Consider the following 16,957-nt stretch of genomic DNA (forward strand, 5'->3'; position numbering starts at 1 on the left):
AGGATAGGCTATTTAGTCCTAGAGAAGAAATTTCTTCACCCAGAGTTTATGGGTGAGAGAGGGTAAGGGAAGAAAGTGAGAACAGGGCACCAAGTTGGATGATAAGCCATAATTTTGTTGAATGGCAGGCTTGATAAGCCGAACAACCTACTCCTTCACTTACTGTCTCTGTTTCTGAAATCTCCTTTATAAAGTTAATTCACTGCTTCACTATAGCTGCTTAGAGAATGCCCAAGTCAAGTAATTTCTAAGGAAAGCAATCCTCTTTGTGATCCATTGGCACATTAATCCTTTCTCTCTCTTTCTCTATTTATTCAGTTTGACTTGTTTGTTTTTCAGCAATTGCTTAATTTATTACAGATTCTGGATCTGTTACTTCTACTCGTACATTATGAATCTGCTGATTAGTTTTGTTTCTAATTTTGCAGATGATCATGAAGATGAAGATGCCATTGTCAACAGAATTTCGTATGTACCTAGAAATTTAAAAAAATCTTTTGATTTCTCCCCTTCGCTATGTTGTTGTTTTAGCTGTGGTGAGGCTAAGTGTGCTAGATTGGCACAAGGACTCTGTGTGTTGTGCTGTGATTTAGTAGACAGTTCTGCTCTTCAACTCAATGGCATTGAATTAAGTTATAAATCAACTTCCCTTGGGACAAAAACAACTCGTGCAGAGCAACTCCAATAGCCCCCCAAAAAATCTTCAAATCAGCTTGTAGAGTAAATGCTCTAACAGAAGGGAGTGATGTGTGTTAGTGATAAGTATGTAGCTAGATGTATTTGAAAATTTTTCTTTATACCATAAATCAAACACATGGACCCAGACAAACTCAACATTTAATTTCTGCACAATCCACTCCTCTAAAAATCTATATCTCCAAATTCTGGCCTCTTATCCATTCTGATCTCTCTCTGTGCCTGCAACATTGATCTGCCAAGATCCTACGCTTGCTAATTCACTCACTTTATATCTGAAAAAAAGAATAAACTTGCATTTATTTGGATGACCCAAAGTGTAATTGTGCTTAAAAGGAGATGTTGGCCAGTTTGTACTTGGCCATTTCTTTCAAATAGTAATGACTAGGACATAAGCTTTTAGGTGTTGGTTGAGAGATGAGCATTGACCAGGCATGCAACTCCTGCTCTTTTGGGTTGTTCTTTTGATATAAAACAATGTTCTTTTGTTATGAAAGATCAAAAAATCGAGAAACTTGGAGTCCAGCACTTCCTTGGACTGTGCTGGTGTGCATATCCGCATTGGACCCAAAACTTCCAAGAGTACCCCTCGCACCTACTTTATTAGCCGAGGTATGTCCTGCATTTTTTGGGCCGAATATCCATTGATGAAGTTTCAGAAATACGCTGTGGAACTTTGAATTCAGCTGGACGATCAGATAGTTGGGGGAAGCCGTTTGACCTTTGCAAATACATCACCTTGCACCTCTCTAGGTTGGATTTCATTTACTACTTTTCTGCCCACCTGATCAGTACTTTAGGATTCCCATGCCTTGTTTATCTTTCCCTTGGTTTGTACACTGAATTGCTCTGAAACATCACATGCTCATTTTTGTATTCTAGCATTAAGATGCAGGTGAGCATTCCAGCTATCTTTATAACTATTTTAGAGTGAGGGAGTAAAAACAAGCAAAACTTTAGAAACTCACCACAAAGTTCGCTTTGTTTACATCTGAGCTCTTTCCTGTTCGCTTGGATTCACCTCATTTGCAAATGGAGGACAAGAATCTGAAAGCTCACTTTAGTGTTTAGAGATTGCTGACCAGAACTGTGGGATTTGATTTAGGAGATATGTGCTATGTGTTCCTCTGAAAATAAGTGTGTGAAGAATGGTTCAAGTTCTAGCCTTCACCTGAGAAGAATGTCGCAGCAGAGTGCAGTCACCTAAAGATGAAGGTTGGAAGCTGTGAAATTTAGACCATATACTGCAACCTTTATAGCCATTGTGAAAAATGGCAGAAAACAATAAGTTGTCTGCATATGATTATTGTCTGTTCTTGGAGCCTGAAGCAAATGCAAAGAATCAGAGTGGAAGAGTGATGTAATAGCCGTACCATAGAGAAACCAAGATCAAACCTCTGCATTGTCCGTCAGAAATTAAGTTTTTTTTTGTTGTTTGGTGAGTTGGATGCTGTCAATTGATAGTGATTATTCTGAGAGTTCTTTGAAGGTTGAGAAGGTTCATGTGTTAAATACTTAAAATGCATCGTCTCACACTGACAGACTTTGGAACAGACACAGCCCCTCCAAACAGGGAGTCAGAGTCATACAACAGTGAAACAGACCCTTTGGTCCAAGCAGTCCATGCCAACCATGCTCCCAAACTAAACTAGTCCCACCAGTCTGCACTTGGCCCATATCCCTGCAAACCTTTCCTATTTATGAACTTCTCCAAATGTCTTCTGAACGTTGTAACTGTACCTGCACCACCACTTTGTCTGGCAGTTCATTCGACGCATGAACCACTGTGTAAAAACATTGCCCCATGTGTCCTTTTTAAATCCTTTTAGTCTCTCCTTAAAAATATGCCCCCGAGTTTTGAACTTCTCCACTTTAAGGAAAAGACCTTTGCAATTCTCATTATCTATGTTCCTCATGATTTTATAAACGTAAAAAGATCTCCTCTTAACCTATTATGCTCCAGTGAAACAAGTCCCAACTTTTATCAGTCTATTTTTATATCTCAAATCCTCCACTCCTGGCAACATCCTAGTAAATCTTTTCTGAACCCTCTCCAGTTAAATAATATACTTCCTGTAACAGAATGATCAGAACTTTACACAGTACTCCAGTAAAGAAAAAACCCCTTCGGCAAAAGTTTAATAAAATTCTTTTTGGGGATTCTTTAGTCAGTACAGCATCAGTTTTGATAATTTTGTCAAGACAAAATTTCATGCAGGCAAATTTTTGGTTCTATATGATATATAGTTCTGCTGGAACAATGGCAGCTACCTTGAAAATATTTTCTTCATTTTCCACAGTCTTCATGAAACAAATGTGACCTTAACACAATTTTTTATGAGGAGAGAAAGAAAGAAACATGATAATTGAATAACCAGGTGCATATCCAGGTTGTGAACCTTAACTGGGACTTCATTGTAAATGTTGCTGTTTGCCTCAAGACTTGCTTCTCTTCTGCTGGGAGTGAGGGAGAGGAATGGAAAGAGGGGATGAATGAGACTGGGTGCAAATGCACTACTGGGAATATTACTTTGGCAATTTCCTTTTAAATCTTTATTGTAGATTAGATTAGATTCCCTACAGTGTGGAAACAGGCCCTTTGGCTCAACAAGTCCACACCGACCCTGCGAAGAGTAACCCACCCATTTCCCTCTGACTAATGCACCTAACACTATGGGCAATTTAGAATAGCCAATTCACCTAACTTGCACATCTTTGGACTGTGGGAGGAAACCGGAGCAGCTGGTTTTCTGCTGCTGTTCTCTCCTCAGCTTCTCCTTACTAGACATCATCCTGAAGGATGAAAAGATGTATAAATAGACAGACGAAAATTCTTGTTAGATTAGGAAGTGTTATTGTACATTCACTTGTAGAGTTATGTATTACAAGGGGTCATGATTTGTTTCAGTTGAATCCTTTACCAGAGCCTTCAAGAGAACAACAATTTAGCCCAACATGCCCATGCCAGCTCTCTGATCCAGCAATTAGACTCACTCCGTATTATTTCTCTGTAGTGTTTAAAATTTAATGTGCAAGTTAAGATTTGGAAGAATGCAGAAGAATCTCCTGTCAGATGATTATGTATGCCTTGGGGTTCTTTTAAATTGGAATTAATAATGTTAGTGAAATTTGATTGCATTTTTTTTATCTGATTCAGCAAGAACAGCAACATGTGCTCGCATACAAGTTTTAAGCATGCTGTATATCTATGATCTTTAAAATGAGCAGTCCTTTTCCTTAAATAATATCATTACATTTATATGTTGGGACCAAAACGACGAGAACATGAAATATTAAATCAGTTTGAATGTGTCTGCCTCCCAAGTATACAAGTATATTTATCTGCTGTGTGACTTTGCTAATTATTTAGAAAATGATTGTTTCTGTCCAAGTTTTAATTCGTATTGAATTGCCATTGAAAATAGATGTGTTTTAGCTGGGAGGATGACTGACTATTTTTACATTTGCAGATGGTAGAAACCTTGACAGTAGTGTTGTACAGTTTGCAACCAGATACGCTGAGACTACTGCGTGGCTTGTTATGTTTTTGTCATTGTTCGTTGAAAAGTTTTTAGTATTCACTATTTTTAATGTTTCTGATCTTTTTCAGGTTGTACCTGTGCACATTTACTTTGGCTGTTTCAGCTGGTGCGGTCTTGCTGTTGCCATTTTCAATTGTCAGCAATGAGATCCTGCTTTCCTTTCCACAAAATTACTACATACAATGGCTGAATGGTTCGTTAATTCATGGTTAGTATGTATTGCTATCTATAACATGTGGAGACTCCCATGTTGATGCGAATGACCAACTTCAATCTGTTCTATTCAGTGCAAACCTATGTCTTAGACAGCATGCTACTTTAAAAAATGAATTCTTGTTTGGATGCATAGCCCTTGTCATGAATATTAGTGTGAACAGTTGCGACCTTTGGGAGCTCCTAGCCTTTTTTTTTCATCTGTGGGGGTTTTGGCATTGCTGGCAAATCCAGCATTTAATTGCCCAACCCCTAATTGCCTTTGACAAAGTAGTGGTGATCTGCCAAGTGATCCGCTGCATTCCATATAGTATAAATATTGGCACAGTGCTATTACAAAAGGAAATTCCAGGTTTTTGACTGAATAAAATTGAAGGAATAATGATATAGTTTTGAAGAGAACTTCCACTTGGTGATCCCATGTGTTTGCTATCCTTATGCTTTGGGTGAAAGAGATTATGGGTTTTGGAGATGATGTTGAAAGAGCCTTGGTGAGGTACTGGAGGACATGTTGTAAATGGTGAACACTGCTGCCACTAAGTGGTAAATGAGGTGCTGATAAAGTGCTTTTTTAAAGTTCCTTGAGTATTGCTGGAATTGCACTCATCCATCACACATGACTTCTTAAAAATTCGCTCATTTAATGACCATCCCTCATGCCTTGAAGTTGATGGTGAATTGCTGCCTTGAATTGCTGCAATCCATTTGATAGTGGTAAACCCACAAATCATTTGGGAGGGAGTTCCAGGATTTAGATTAGAGTGGTGCTGGAAAAGCACAGCAGGTCAGGCAGTATCCGAGGAGCAGGAAAATTGGTGTTTCGGGCAAAAGCCCTTCAGGAAGATGAAGGGCTTTTGCCCGAAACATCGATTTTCCTGCTACTCAGATGCTGTCTGACCTGTGCTTTTCCAGCACCACTCTAATCTAAACTCTGGTTTCCAGCATCTGCAGTCCTCACTTTTTCTCAGGGTGCTCCTGAATGTTGATCCAGTGAAGGAACTGAAGGATGTATTTCCAAGTCAGGGTGGTCATTGGTCTGGAGGGGAACTTGCTAGTGGTGTTCCTGTGTCTTTCTAGCCTTTATCCTTTGAGATGATAGTGATCGTGGGTTTCAATAATGCTGACTTGGTGAATTTTTGCAATGCATCTTATAGATGGTACAGACTGCTGCTACTAAATATCCGTACTGAAGAGAGTGAGTATTTGTTGCTATGGAGCCAATCAAGTGCTTCATTTTGTCCTGGAGGTTGTGTTGCTGAAGTTGCACTCATCCAGGGCAAATGGGGAATATTCCATCACTGTCATTACGTGTACCTTGCAGATGGTGGGCAGGTGTCTGGTGCTTTACTTGCCGCAATATTCCTAGCCTCTAACCTCCTCTTCTGGCCGCTGTTTATGTGGGGAGTCCAGTTCAGTTTGTGCACAATCTTGAACCTCGGGGTGTTGATATTGGGGAATTCAATGGTAATGCCATGGAATGTCAAGGAGTGATGGTTAGCTTCTCTCGTTGGCGATAGTCATTGGTGGCAAATGTTATTTGCCACTTAGCCCTCGCCTTGTCCAGGTCTTGCTGCATTTGAATGCAGACTGTTTCTGTTTCTGACCAGTTGTAAATGGTGCTGAAGTTTGTGCAACCATCAGCTTATTCAAGGAAGGTCATTGAAGTAGCTGAATTTGGATTACATGGAGTCATTGTGGGTTTGTGAAAGGAAAATCATATTAGACAAGTGTTTTGCATTTTAATGATGGATGAAGAACAGATATTGGAGAACTGGTGGGTGTGATGTATTTAGATTTTCGGGAAACTTTTGATAAGACGAGATTAGTGTGCAAAGTCTAACCATGGCTGGGTAGGGGGGGTGTGGTGGTGTGGTAACTTAGTGGCATTTTTGAGAATTGGTTAGCAGATACAAAAGAGTAGGAAGAAGTGTTTCATGAGTGCAATCCCTTTAACATGTCCATCCCCCAACAGTATGGTCTTAGTGTCATTGCATGGAAGGTGGTGACAAGTGGGAGTCCCTGAGATCACTACTTGGGCCCAGCAATTCGTAATAAATATCAATGATTTGGAAGAGGAGTTGTGGTATTTCCAACTGAGCTGAAGACAAAACAAGATGTGATTGAGCGTATTAAGGAGGATCTACAGAGCCTTAGAAGTTGAATATCACTTTTTTGCGTAATAGGGCACTAATTTGAGATTGAGGCGAGGAACGTCTCTCTTAGGATTAAGAGTCTTTGCGACTCCTTGCCATGGACAGCTTTTGGGAGCACTCTCCTTATGTATATATTTAAGGCTGAGATGGACAAATTGTCGATCAGTTTGTGAATCTGAGGGTTTTGGGGAATCTGCTGAAAAGTGGACATGAGGAATGTCTAAGCAGGTTCAAGGAACTGAAATGGCTTACTTGTTCCCATTTCTTATCTTCCTATCTGAACTCTTTTCTCAAGGCAGTTCTGTACCTGTTATCAACCTAGTGAATGTTCTCTGGACTGCCTCCTGTGCCATTTTCTTTCCTCCAAGAAGAGTACCAAAATGTATTCCAGCTGTTGTCTGATGAAAGCTTTATATAGTTTTAGCAAAAATGCACGACTTTTATACTCTCCTTCCTTTGAAGTAAGGACCAACATTGCATTTGCTATTACCCACTGAACTTGTATGCTTTTTGTTTCGTGGACAAGGACTCGCAAATCCCTCTGTTCTGTAGTTTTCTGTAATTTTTCTCAATTTGAATAATAGTCAGCTCCTCTATTCTTCCTGCCAAAGTACATAACCTCAAATCTTTCCACGTTATATTCCAACTGCAAAGTTTTTGTTCTTTCGCTTAAACTGCAAACTTTGTCACCCTCACTGCTTGCCTTTTCACCCACTTTGGTTATCCTGAAACTTGTCTGTAGTACGTTCACTTTAGTCATTCTAGTCATTAATCTGTATTGTAACATAAATGCCCATCAACAGTAGGCAATAAATACTAGCCAGCTAGCAATGCTGACATCCCACAAAAATGAATAAATAAAAAAAACATGGTGATCTTACACTGATCCCTGAGACATTTCCATTGATTACAGGTTCTCATCCTGAAAATACTACCCTCATACCACTCATTTATTAGTTAGCCGATCTTCTATCCGTGCTAATACACTACCTCAAATACCATGGGGCCCATACCTTAAGTGTGGGCACCTTATTAAACACCTTCTGAAAATCCAAATGTATTACATTCACTGCTTTCCATTTATCGATCCTGCTTATTAGCTCAAAGAAGACTAAACCTGGAGTAGTGTGTGCAATTATGGTCGTCTCATCCAAGAAAAGGTATATTTGCTTAAGTGGAAATACAATGAAGGCTCACCACACTCCTTCCTGGGAAGGCAGATTTCTCCTCTGAGTAGAGATTGGGTTGACTAAGCCTATTTTTGCTGAAGTTTAGAAGAATGAGTGAGGATTTCATTGAAATTTGTTAAATTCTGGCAGGGCTTGACAGACTGGATCTGGAGCTGGTGTTTCCCCAACCGAATAGTCTCAATCTCAGGATCTCTGGCCATTTAAGAGTGCAGTGCTAAGAAACTTTTCACCTCGAGGGCGATCGTTTGTGGAATTGTCAACCGTAAGGCTGTGGAGGCTATCACTGAATATCTTTGAGAAAGAAATAGACTTTGAGAGGTCAAAAGTGTTGGGGGAGTAGAGGGGGAAAAAAGCTGGAGTGTGGCTGAAGGATTTCCTGAGAAAATGGGGTAGCCTTCCTAGTGATGCAGCACATTTGGAGGGCACCATGTCAGTCGTGCAGCCAGAATGTCGTAGTAACTCATTGGTTTTTGCTGTTTACATGTCTTTGGTTGAAATTTTTGATTTCATCTTTCTTTTGAATGTCCAATTTAAAACCTGCATGTATATCTGTACTCAATTAAATTGGTTTGGTGACCGTTATCTGTCGCAATGGTCCTGTTGTGATTTCTTTCATAACCCTGCTTTGCCAGGATTGTCTATAACCAAATCACAACGAAGAAGCTTGGAATTTCCTGCTTCTGCCATAATTCAATTTTTTTTCCAATATTGTTACCACAAGTGCATCTTTCTAATGCATAGAAACAAAGCCAGACTTCAGTAAGGAGTGGCATGTCAAATGATTGTTTAGAATGTAAAGAGCAGCAGAGACTAGCCAAACAGGTAATCCAGGAGGAAGAAATTAGATTGACATGCAGCTAGCTAGAAGTCAAGACCAATATCTCGAGTTTCTGAAGAGGGTATTGATCATCTAAAGTGAGAGTTTGGACGACAGATGCTTGAGATCAGATTCGAGAATATGGTGCTGAAAAGATACAGCAGGTCAGTCAGCATCGGAGGACTAGGAGAATCGATGTTTCGGGCATGAGCCCTTCATCAGGATTTTCCTCATGAAGAGCTTGTGTCTGAAACGTCGATTCTCCTCCTCTGATTCTGTCTGACATGCTGTCTCTTTCCAGCTCCACACTCTCGACATCTAAAGTGAGAGCTCTGCATTTTCAGCAGGTATTTGATATTGTGGTACGTATTTTTTTTTAAAAAAAGAAACTTAGTAGTTATGATTTGAATGGTGGAGTTGACTTGATGGGCTCAATGGTGTAATTTCTGCTCCTGGGTCTTCTGGTCTTCTAGACTGTTAGAAAATAGAACATTACGGCGCAGTGCAGGACCTTCGGCCCTTGACATTGTGCTGACCTGTGAAACCTGTTAGTTTAATGTCTATCATTGGGTAATTGTCAAACTCCATTACATACTAAAGAATTAATAACTGGAAAGTCAAAACCTGAGTCAGTGTAGTGTTAGACTAGATTACTTACATTAGATTACTTAGTGTGGAAACAGGCCCTTCGGCCCAACAAGTCCACACCGACCCACCAAAGCGCACCCACCCCGACCCATTCCCCTACATTTACCCCTACCCCTAACACTACAGGCAATTTAGTGTGGCCAATTCACCTAACCTGCACATTTTTGGACTGTGGGAGGAAACCGGAGCACCCGGAGGAAACCCATGCAGACACTGGGAGAATGTGCAAACTCCACACAGTCAGCTGCCTGTGTAAATTGTTAGACTGATTTTGCTACCGTTCTTCCAAGATGTAACCAGCAAAGTAGATAATGAGGTTCTTTAAATGACATATGTTGATATTTCCAGGAGGTATTTGACAAGGTGCTGAAGGTTTTTTTAAAATTCACTCATGGCTGTGTGTTGCTGGCTTGCCAGCATTTGTTACCTGTCCCTAGTTGCCCTTGAAGGTGGTGAGGTGGTGCCTTCTTGAACTGCTCTGGTCCATGTACTGGAGGTTGCCCCACAATGATGTAAGCAAGGAATTTCAGGATTTTGACCCAGCAACAGTGAAGAAACTGATATAGTCCCAAATCAGAACAGTGAGTGACTTGGAGGGAACTTGTCGGTGGTGGTGTTCCCATGTATTTGCTGCCTTTATCCTTCTTGAAGGACATGATTATGAGTTTGGAAGGTGCTGCCTGAGCATCTTTTGAATTTCTGCAGTGCATCTTTTTTTAATTCATTCACTTGATGGCATCACTAGCTAGGCCAGCATTTATTGCCCCTCTCTAATTGCTCAGAGGGCAGTTAAGAGTCAACCATATTGTTTTGGCTCTAAGCGCGCATGTAGGCCAGACCAGGTAAGGATAGTAGTTTCTTTCCCTATAAGAACATTAGTTAACCAGAAGGTTGTGTCACTTTGTAACTCTGCCTCAGAGTGTGTTGGAGGTGGGATAATTGAACATTTTCAAGAAAGATTTGGATACACTCTTGTTAGGCAGAATCCAGATTTATCTTTGGGAAGGTGGGAATGGGGAATTGGGAACACCAGATGATCAGCAATGATTTTTTTTGAATGATAGAGCAGGGTTGAAGGTTGAATGGTCTACTTGGGTCTTGTTTTTTATGTCAAGACTATAGCTGTACTAATTTGGTGCTTTTGCTTAATTTAAGTGCTTCACAGAAACTGTGTTTAATGAATCTCTCCAGAATATTGGTGTTGGAACTTTGAGTGCTCCATGGAATTGTCATCGGGAAGTTGCATGAGCACTGAATCTGAGCTGGCTGCTGGAGCAGTTCAGATTCTGGAAATTCTTGGTGAGCAACTCCCTTCCCCTCTTCCCAGTGCCTGCCCACCAACTGGAAAGAGTGATGAAATACTGTTTACCTAGATGAGTACAGCTCCAACAACAATTGAGAAGCTTGACTCCAGATAGCACAAAGTAGCCTTCTTTATTGGCTTCCCATTTTCCACACGATGTCAATATTTGGAGATGCCGGCGTTGGACTGCGGTGTACAAAGTTAAAAATCTCTCAACACCAGCTTATAGTCCAACAGTTTAATTGGAAGTGCACTGGCGCTCGGAGCGCCGCTTGTTAATCGGGCGATTTTAAGGCACAGAATTTTTCGCAAAAATTTAGTGTGATGAAACTGAAATTATACGTTGAAAAATACCTTGATTGTTTGTTGAGTCTTTCATTTGTTAGAATACCATGATAGTTTCACTTGTTTCATGTGTAAATCACAACCTTTTTTTAAAAAATTGCATTCTCAGGTTAACTGTAACAATTGGTGTTAGCTAAACAATATGTTTGAAGGTGTGAGCCCCTTGTGTTCTGTCTGTGCCATGATGTTTAGACTGATTTTTAACTTTCCACGCAATGTGTCAGTGATGTCCATGGTCCTGAATGAATGACGTTGTTTTAAAAAAAAACACTGCCCCTCTATCAAAGTTGCTTATATAGTTACAATTTGTAAGCTTCATGTTGCCATTTCAGTGATGACAATAGCTGAAACATCCTGATTTGGAAATGTTTTAGTAAACTTAACTTGGCAGTTTTGATTACTATAGGACTCCATCTTGTGGTATAACCAAGAACTTATGATACTTTTTGAAAAAATGCCTTCAAAGTCTGGTTTCTCCACTTGGTGATTTAACTACCAGAATGAAAAGCATTTGGATTCCTCAGCTTTTTCCTTTCTGCTGTCAGACGATCTGTCTGATGTGCGATCTTTGATTAATCTTCACTTCCTCAGCAAAATACTGGCATGGCTGAAGCAAACCTCTTTGCGGACTTTCAGAAACTGTATTCGTCATGCTGAATGAATTCGTCTGTGGTCACATTCTCAAACTGTTTTTAATCTTTCCTTCCTTGTGACTGGCATGAGTTTATCACTCGTTACCCTATCTTGTTAGCAAGATTACCATTGTTCAAATGAGTGGGTTGGTGGTGTTGTGATCATGTCACTGGACCAATTGTTCAGAGCAATGGCCTCTGGAATGTGGACAAACATCTGACCACTGCAGCTGGTGGAATAAATCTGGGACTAAAAGCTAGCCTAAAGGTGACCTAGCATGTCCTTTCAAATTTTGAAAATCCATCTGGTTTACTCGGTCCCCTTTCTTCAAAACATGATCAACCTGTATCTGAATGAATAGTCACACTGATGGCATTTAACAATTAAACACATTGGATATGGCCTTGCAAGCCACATTGCTGTATTACGCTGCTATGGTAAATAATAAAACAAGATGGATAATCAGTCATAAACCGAGGCACCAGAATCTACAAAAGCAAACTTCTGTCAAGTCCTCAAGAACATCTGGAGCCCTATGCCAAAATTTGGAGGGCAGTCATGGTCATATTCATGCAGTCATATCTTGCAGACTCTAAGTCCATCACCATGTGGAGTTATAGAGTCCGAGATTTCCAGCATGGAAACAGACCCTTCGATCCAACCCGTCCATGCCGACCAGATATCCCAAACCAATCTAGTCCCACCTGCCAGCACCCAGCCCATATCTCTCCAGACCCTTCCTATTCATATACCCATCCAAATGCCTCTTAAATGTTGCAATTGTACCAGCCTCCACCACTTCCTCTGGCAGCTCATTCCGTACACGTACTCTCTGCGTGAAAAAGTTGCCCCTTAGGTCTCTTATATCTTTCCCCTCTCACCCTAAACTTATGCCCTCTAGTTCTGGACTCCCCGACCCCAGGGAAAAGATTTTGCCTATTTATCCTATCTATCCCCCTCATAATTTTGTAAACCTCTATAAGGTCATCCCTCAGCCTCCGACGCTTCAGGGAAAACAGCCCCAACCTGTTCAGCCTCTCCCTGTAGCTCAGATCCTCCAACCCTGGCAACATCCTTGTAAATCTTTTCTGAACCCTTTCAAGTTTTACAACATCTTTCCGATAGGTCATAGGGATCAGTCTTCAGCTAATTCAATTTGTTCCACATGATGTCAAGCTACTGTTGAAAATGCTGGATATTGCAGTTGCATTAGATACTGATCACTTTCTTACAATAGCACGGAAACCTGGACTTCAGAATTAGCCACAGCTCTCTACAAACTGGGTTGTGCTAAAGCTACCACAGTGATCTCTAACTGACAATTGCCCAGTTTTATCCTTGCTACAAGGTAGGGTGGTGAGAGAATAAATCTAAATGGGACAAACAGTCAACTCTCAAATCATCGGCTAAGTAATGGAAAGGGTTGTGATACTGTCATGATACCTACTTAGCAATATCTTGTTCGCTGATATTCTGTTTTCGTTTCAGCAGGGTCAGTCCTCAGGTTGTGACTTTGTTAAAATTGCATGCACAGAGCTGAAGTCGAGAGATGAATTGACAGTGATTGCCCTTGACGTCAAGGACTGAGACATGGGGTCAGAGAGTATAGAAAAAGTCTTTCAGCTGATTGAGTCTGCACTGAGAGAAAAACACCATCTGTCTGCGTGAATCACACTGTTCAGCACTTGGTCATAGCCTTTAATGTTATTTTAAGTGCCTGCTTAATTATCTTTTTTTAAAAGGTTATAAGGTTCTTTGCTTCTACTGTCTTTCCAGGCATGTGTCAATAAGCCTTATCAAAATGAGTGGTATGGGAGCTTTTCACTTATTTGATTCATACCTAGCATAATGGAAGATGGCTGTGGTTGTTGGAGGTCATTCATCTCAGTCCTGAGGCACCACTGCAGGATTTCTTGGTGTAGTGTTATGTTGTTTTAGGGCCAATTTGATCATAGCTAGCGGGTATTTCCTCATGCAAAAGGCAAACCCTTTTAGAAAGCAGGAATCACCAGCAATGCTTTGCCTGGCAGCCCACTGAAGATGTTACCTAGTATGGTGATGAAACATCTGGAAATGAACCTTCCAACTCAGCGAGCAATCCTACGTCCAGAACCTCTATCTGAGCTACAAATCTTAACTCGCTAAAAGGCTTTCAAGTTTTTTAAAAAACATACTTGTACAATGAAAGGGGAGTGACCAGTTCTCCCAGCTCAGCTTTTCTGATTTGATTTGGTTTTGGCAGTTTGGCTATTTGCTGAAAGCAGTCAGGTAATTTTGAGGCTGCTGATCCAAGAAACACCTACATGAAAGAGGCTATTCCATGTGCCCCCGCTCTCTGACTTCTGTCCTGTTTGATTTTTACCTTTTTTGCCAAGGGGTGTTTAAGGGGGATTGTTGTAGGAATTTGGAACAGCATCATTGAGTTGGTATAATCTGTTGGTTTCTCGGGTAGGTTAAGTTATTCTGTATTCTGTTCTTTTTTTGTTTGTTTTATTTAGTAATCGTGTAAATAAATTCTGTTTTATGTAAAAGTGGCTTTACCAGCTGCCTCCCTTCTGGAATGTCTGCATTACAGCTCAGTATAGCTTATAGGTCTCCAACTAGTGCGAATGACAGAGGAACAAGTTTGCAGTGAAATCACTAAAAATGACCACCATTATACAGTAATTATACGGGGGGGAATTTCAGTTATCCGAATATAGACTTGGTAATTGCAGTGTGGAAGGTAAAAGGGGCAAGTGCTCCAAAGGAATGTCCAAGAAAAATTGCTAAAATATATTTAAGAGTCCAATAAAAAAGGAGACACTCCAAGACTTGGTTCTTAGCGATGCGGTGGGTGAGTAATGGGCCATTATGCATTAATCAGGCAAGAATTTAGGGACTGCAATCATTGTATCGTAAAGTTCAGGGTGATGTCCAGAAAAAAATCATTTAAGAAACCTTGAATAAACAACAAAATTCAATGTCAATGGGTATAAGTAGATCTGGGCTGAATCAATTGATTCGAAGGAAATTGGTAGCCTCAGATTGTGCTTCCCACAAAGAATTGAGTTCAGGTGGTGAAGTAGATTTCCTTAAATGGCAAAGTAAGGCAAGCAAAACCAGAGCTTTTTGAGTGGAAAACTATAGGATAGTATGTAAAGCACAAATGCTGGAGATCACAGTGGATCAGGCAGCAACCATGGAAAGAGAGCAAGCTAAATTTTGAGTCTAGATTATTCTTTATCTGGACTCTACGTTAGCTTCTCTCTCTCCATGGATGCTGCCTGACCCACTGTGATCTCCAGCATTTGTTGCTTTCAGCACAGATTACAGCATTTGCAGTAATTCTCTCCGATAGGATAGTGTGTTTGTACTTCTAAAGTTTATAAGCACTGGGACTGATGAGAGATAGACTAGGATACTGAGGAAAGTGATGGTGAAAATTGTGAATGCATTATTCACCATTCTTTAATGTTCATTAGAGTCTGGTAGTGCCAGAGGCTGGACATTCCTATTATAACACCCTTATTAATCAACAACTTACAGACCAGTTGCTTTAATTTTGGTGATGGGGTAGCTACTCGAAGTAATAATTCAGGATACAATTAATAGTCACATGGACAAGTGCAGATTAATGAAGGAAAACTGTTGTTGACAAACTGGGAGACTTTTTTTAAGAAAGACCTGAAGAAGGTGGTGTAGATGTGACATACATGTACATCACAAAAGCTATTCAATACAGCAGGCTTACCAACAAAGTTGAAGGCCATGCAATAAAGTGCAGTAGCAAGATTGATGCAAAATTGACTTCAAAAGTGATTCAAAATAGAATGCTAATGCATGTATATTTAGACTGTAGGAAGGTTTGTATTGGAGGAATCAGGAGGGAGAAACTGAGGACTACAGATGCTGGAGATCCGAGTCGATAGTGTGTTGCTAGGAAAGCACAGCAGATCAGGCAGCATCCGAGGAGCAGCAGAATCAACATTTCAGGCATAAGCCCTTGGTCAGGAATGGGCTGGGGCTGAGAGAGAATGGGAGGGGATGGGGTGGGGGGAAGGTAGCTGAAAAACCGATAGGTGGATGAAATTGATGGAGACTTTGATAGGTCAGATGGGGGAGTGAGGACAGGTCCGGCGGTCAGTGCTGAGTTGGAGGCTTGAGAGTGGGATGATGAGGAAGCTGTTGAAATCCACATTTATCCCGTGTGGTTGCAGGGTCCCAAGGTGGAATATGAGGCGTTCTTCCTCCAGGTGTCAGGTGATAACGGTTTGGTGTTGGAGGCGGCCCAGGACCTGCAAGTCCTTGATGGAGTGGGAGGGATAGTTGAAGTGCTCAGCCACAGATGGGGGAGTGATGGACAGATCCGGAGGGTGATGCTGAGTTGGAGGCTTGGGACTGGGATGGGGTGGGGGGAAATGAGGAAGCTGTTGAAATCCACATTTATCCTGTGAGATTGGGTACAAGGCGGAATATGAGGTGTTCTTCCTCCAGGTGTCAGTTTGGTGGTGGAGGTGGCCTAGGACCAGCATGTCCTTGACAGTGGGATGGGAGAGTTGAAGTGTTCAGCCACGGGGCGATGGGATTGGTGAGTGCGGGTATCCCAGAGATATTCTCTGAGACAATTCGCAAGAAGGTGTCCTGTCTCCCCGATTAGAGGAGACCACACTGGGTGCAATGGATGCAGTAGATGACATCGGGGAGACAGGACGCCTTCTTGCAAATAGTTTCAGAGAACATCTCTGGGATACCCGCACTCACCAACCCCACCGCTCCGTGGCTGAACACTTCAACTCTCCCCTCCACTTTTTGATAAGGACATGCTGGTCCTAGGCCGCCTCCACCGCCAAACTGACGCCTGGAGGAAGAACGCCTCCTATTCTGCCTTGTACCCTGCAATCTCTCGGGATAAATATGGATTTCAACAGCTTCCTCATTTCCCCTCTCCCCACACTATCCCAGCCCCAAGCCTCCAACTCTGTACCGCCCTCCAGACCTGTCCATCACTCCACCCTCTGACCTGCCACATTCTCCCTCACCTTCATCCACCTATCATTTTCCCAACTACCTCTCCCCAACCCCATCCCCTCCCATTTATCTCTCATCCCCGGTCAACAAGCCTCATTACTGATGAAGGGCTTATGCCCTATACGTGATTTTTTTTTTCTTGTTTTTTTTCACCCCTGCTCCTCAGATGCTGCCTGACTTGCTGTGCTTTCCCAGCAACATACTCTCGACCCCTCGAGGAATCAGTGTTGTGATCTTTTATTTTAGTGAAGTATGTTAATGAATTCAGCCTTGGTGTCCAGATGTATCGAACACAGTTTCAAAATTTATACATGTTATGAAACTTGGAAGTATTGTCAATTGAGGTGGACTGTGTAAGAACAAATAAGTTGGTGGAATGGGTGGACTTCAGTACTATTGCTGGAACT

General features: G+C 41.4%; 1 protein-coding gene across 4 annotated transcripts in view; it reads left to right on the forward strand.

Annotated features, from left to right (window-relative positions):
* The window catches only part of lmbr1 (limb development membrane protein 1), a 273,924-nt gene that overhangs the window by 36,837 nt on the left and 220,130 nt on the right, over positions 1-16,957 (forward strand). For 2 of the 4 annotated variants that reach the window (XR_006311741.1, XM_043690708.1), the window contains exons 3-4: positions 429-468; positions 4,307-4,446. Coding sequence is in view for 2 of the 4 variants with exons in the window: in XM_043690708.1 (XP_043546643.1) it covers positions 429-468; positions 4,307-4,446 (180 nt within the window). In the remaining 2 variants the exon portion in view is untranslated. Of the gene's footprint in view, positions 1-428; positions 469-4,306; positions 4,447-16,957 lie in introns of those variants that run through there. The other 2 variants (XM_043690710.1, XM_043690711.1) reach the window with 2 other exon arrangements.

The sequence above is a fragment of the Chiloscyllium plagiosum genome, chromosome 5 (assembly GCF_004010195.1).
Source record: "Chiloscyllium plagiosum isolate BGI_BamShark_2017 chromosome 5, ASM401019v2, whole genome shotgun sequence".
Taxonomy (NCBI): Eukaryota; Metazoa; Chordata; class Chondrichthyes; order Orectolobiformes; family Hemiscylliidae; genus Chiloscyllium; species Chiloscyllium plagiosum.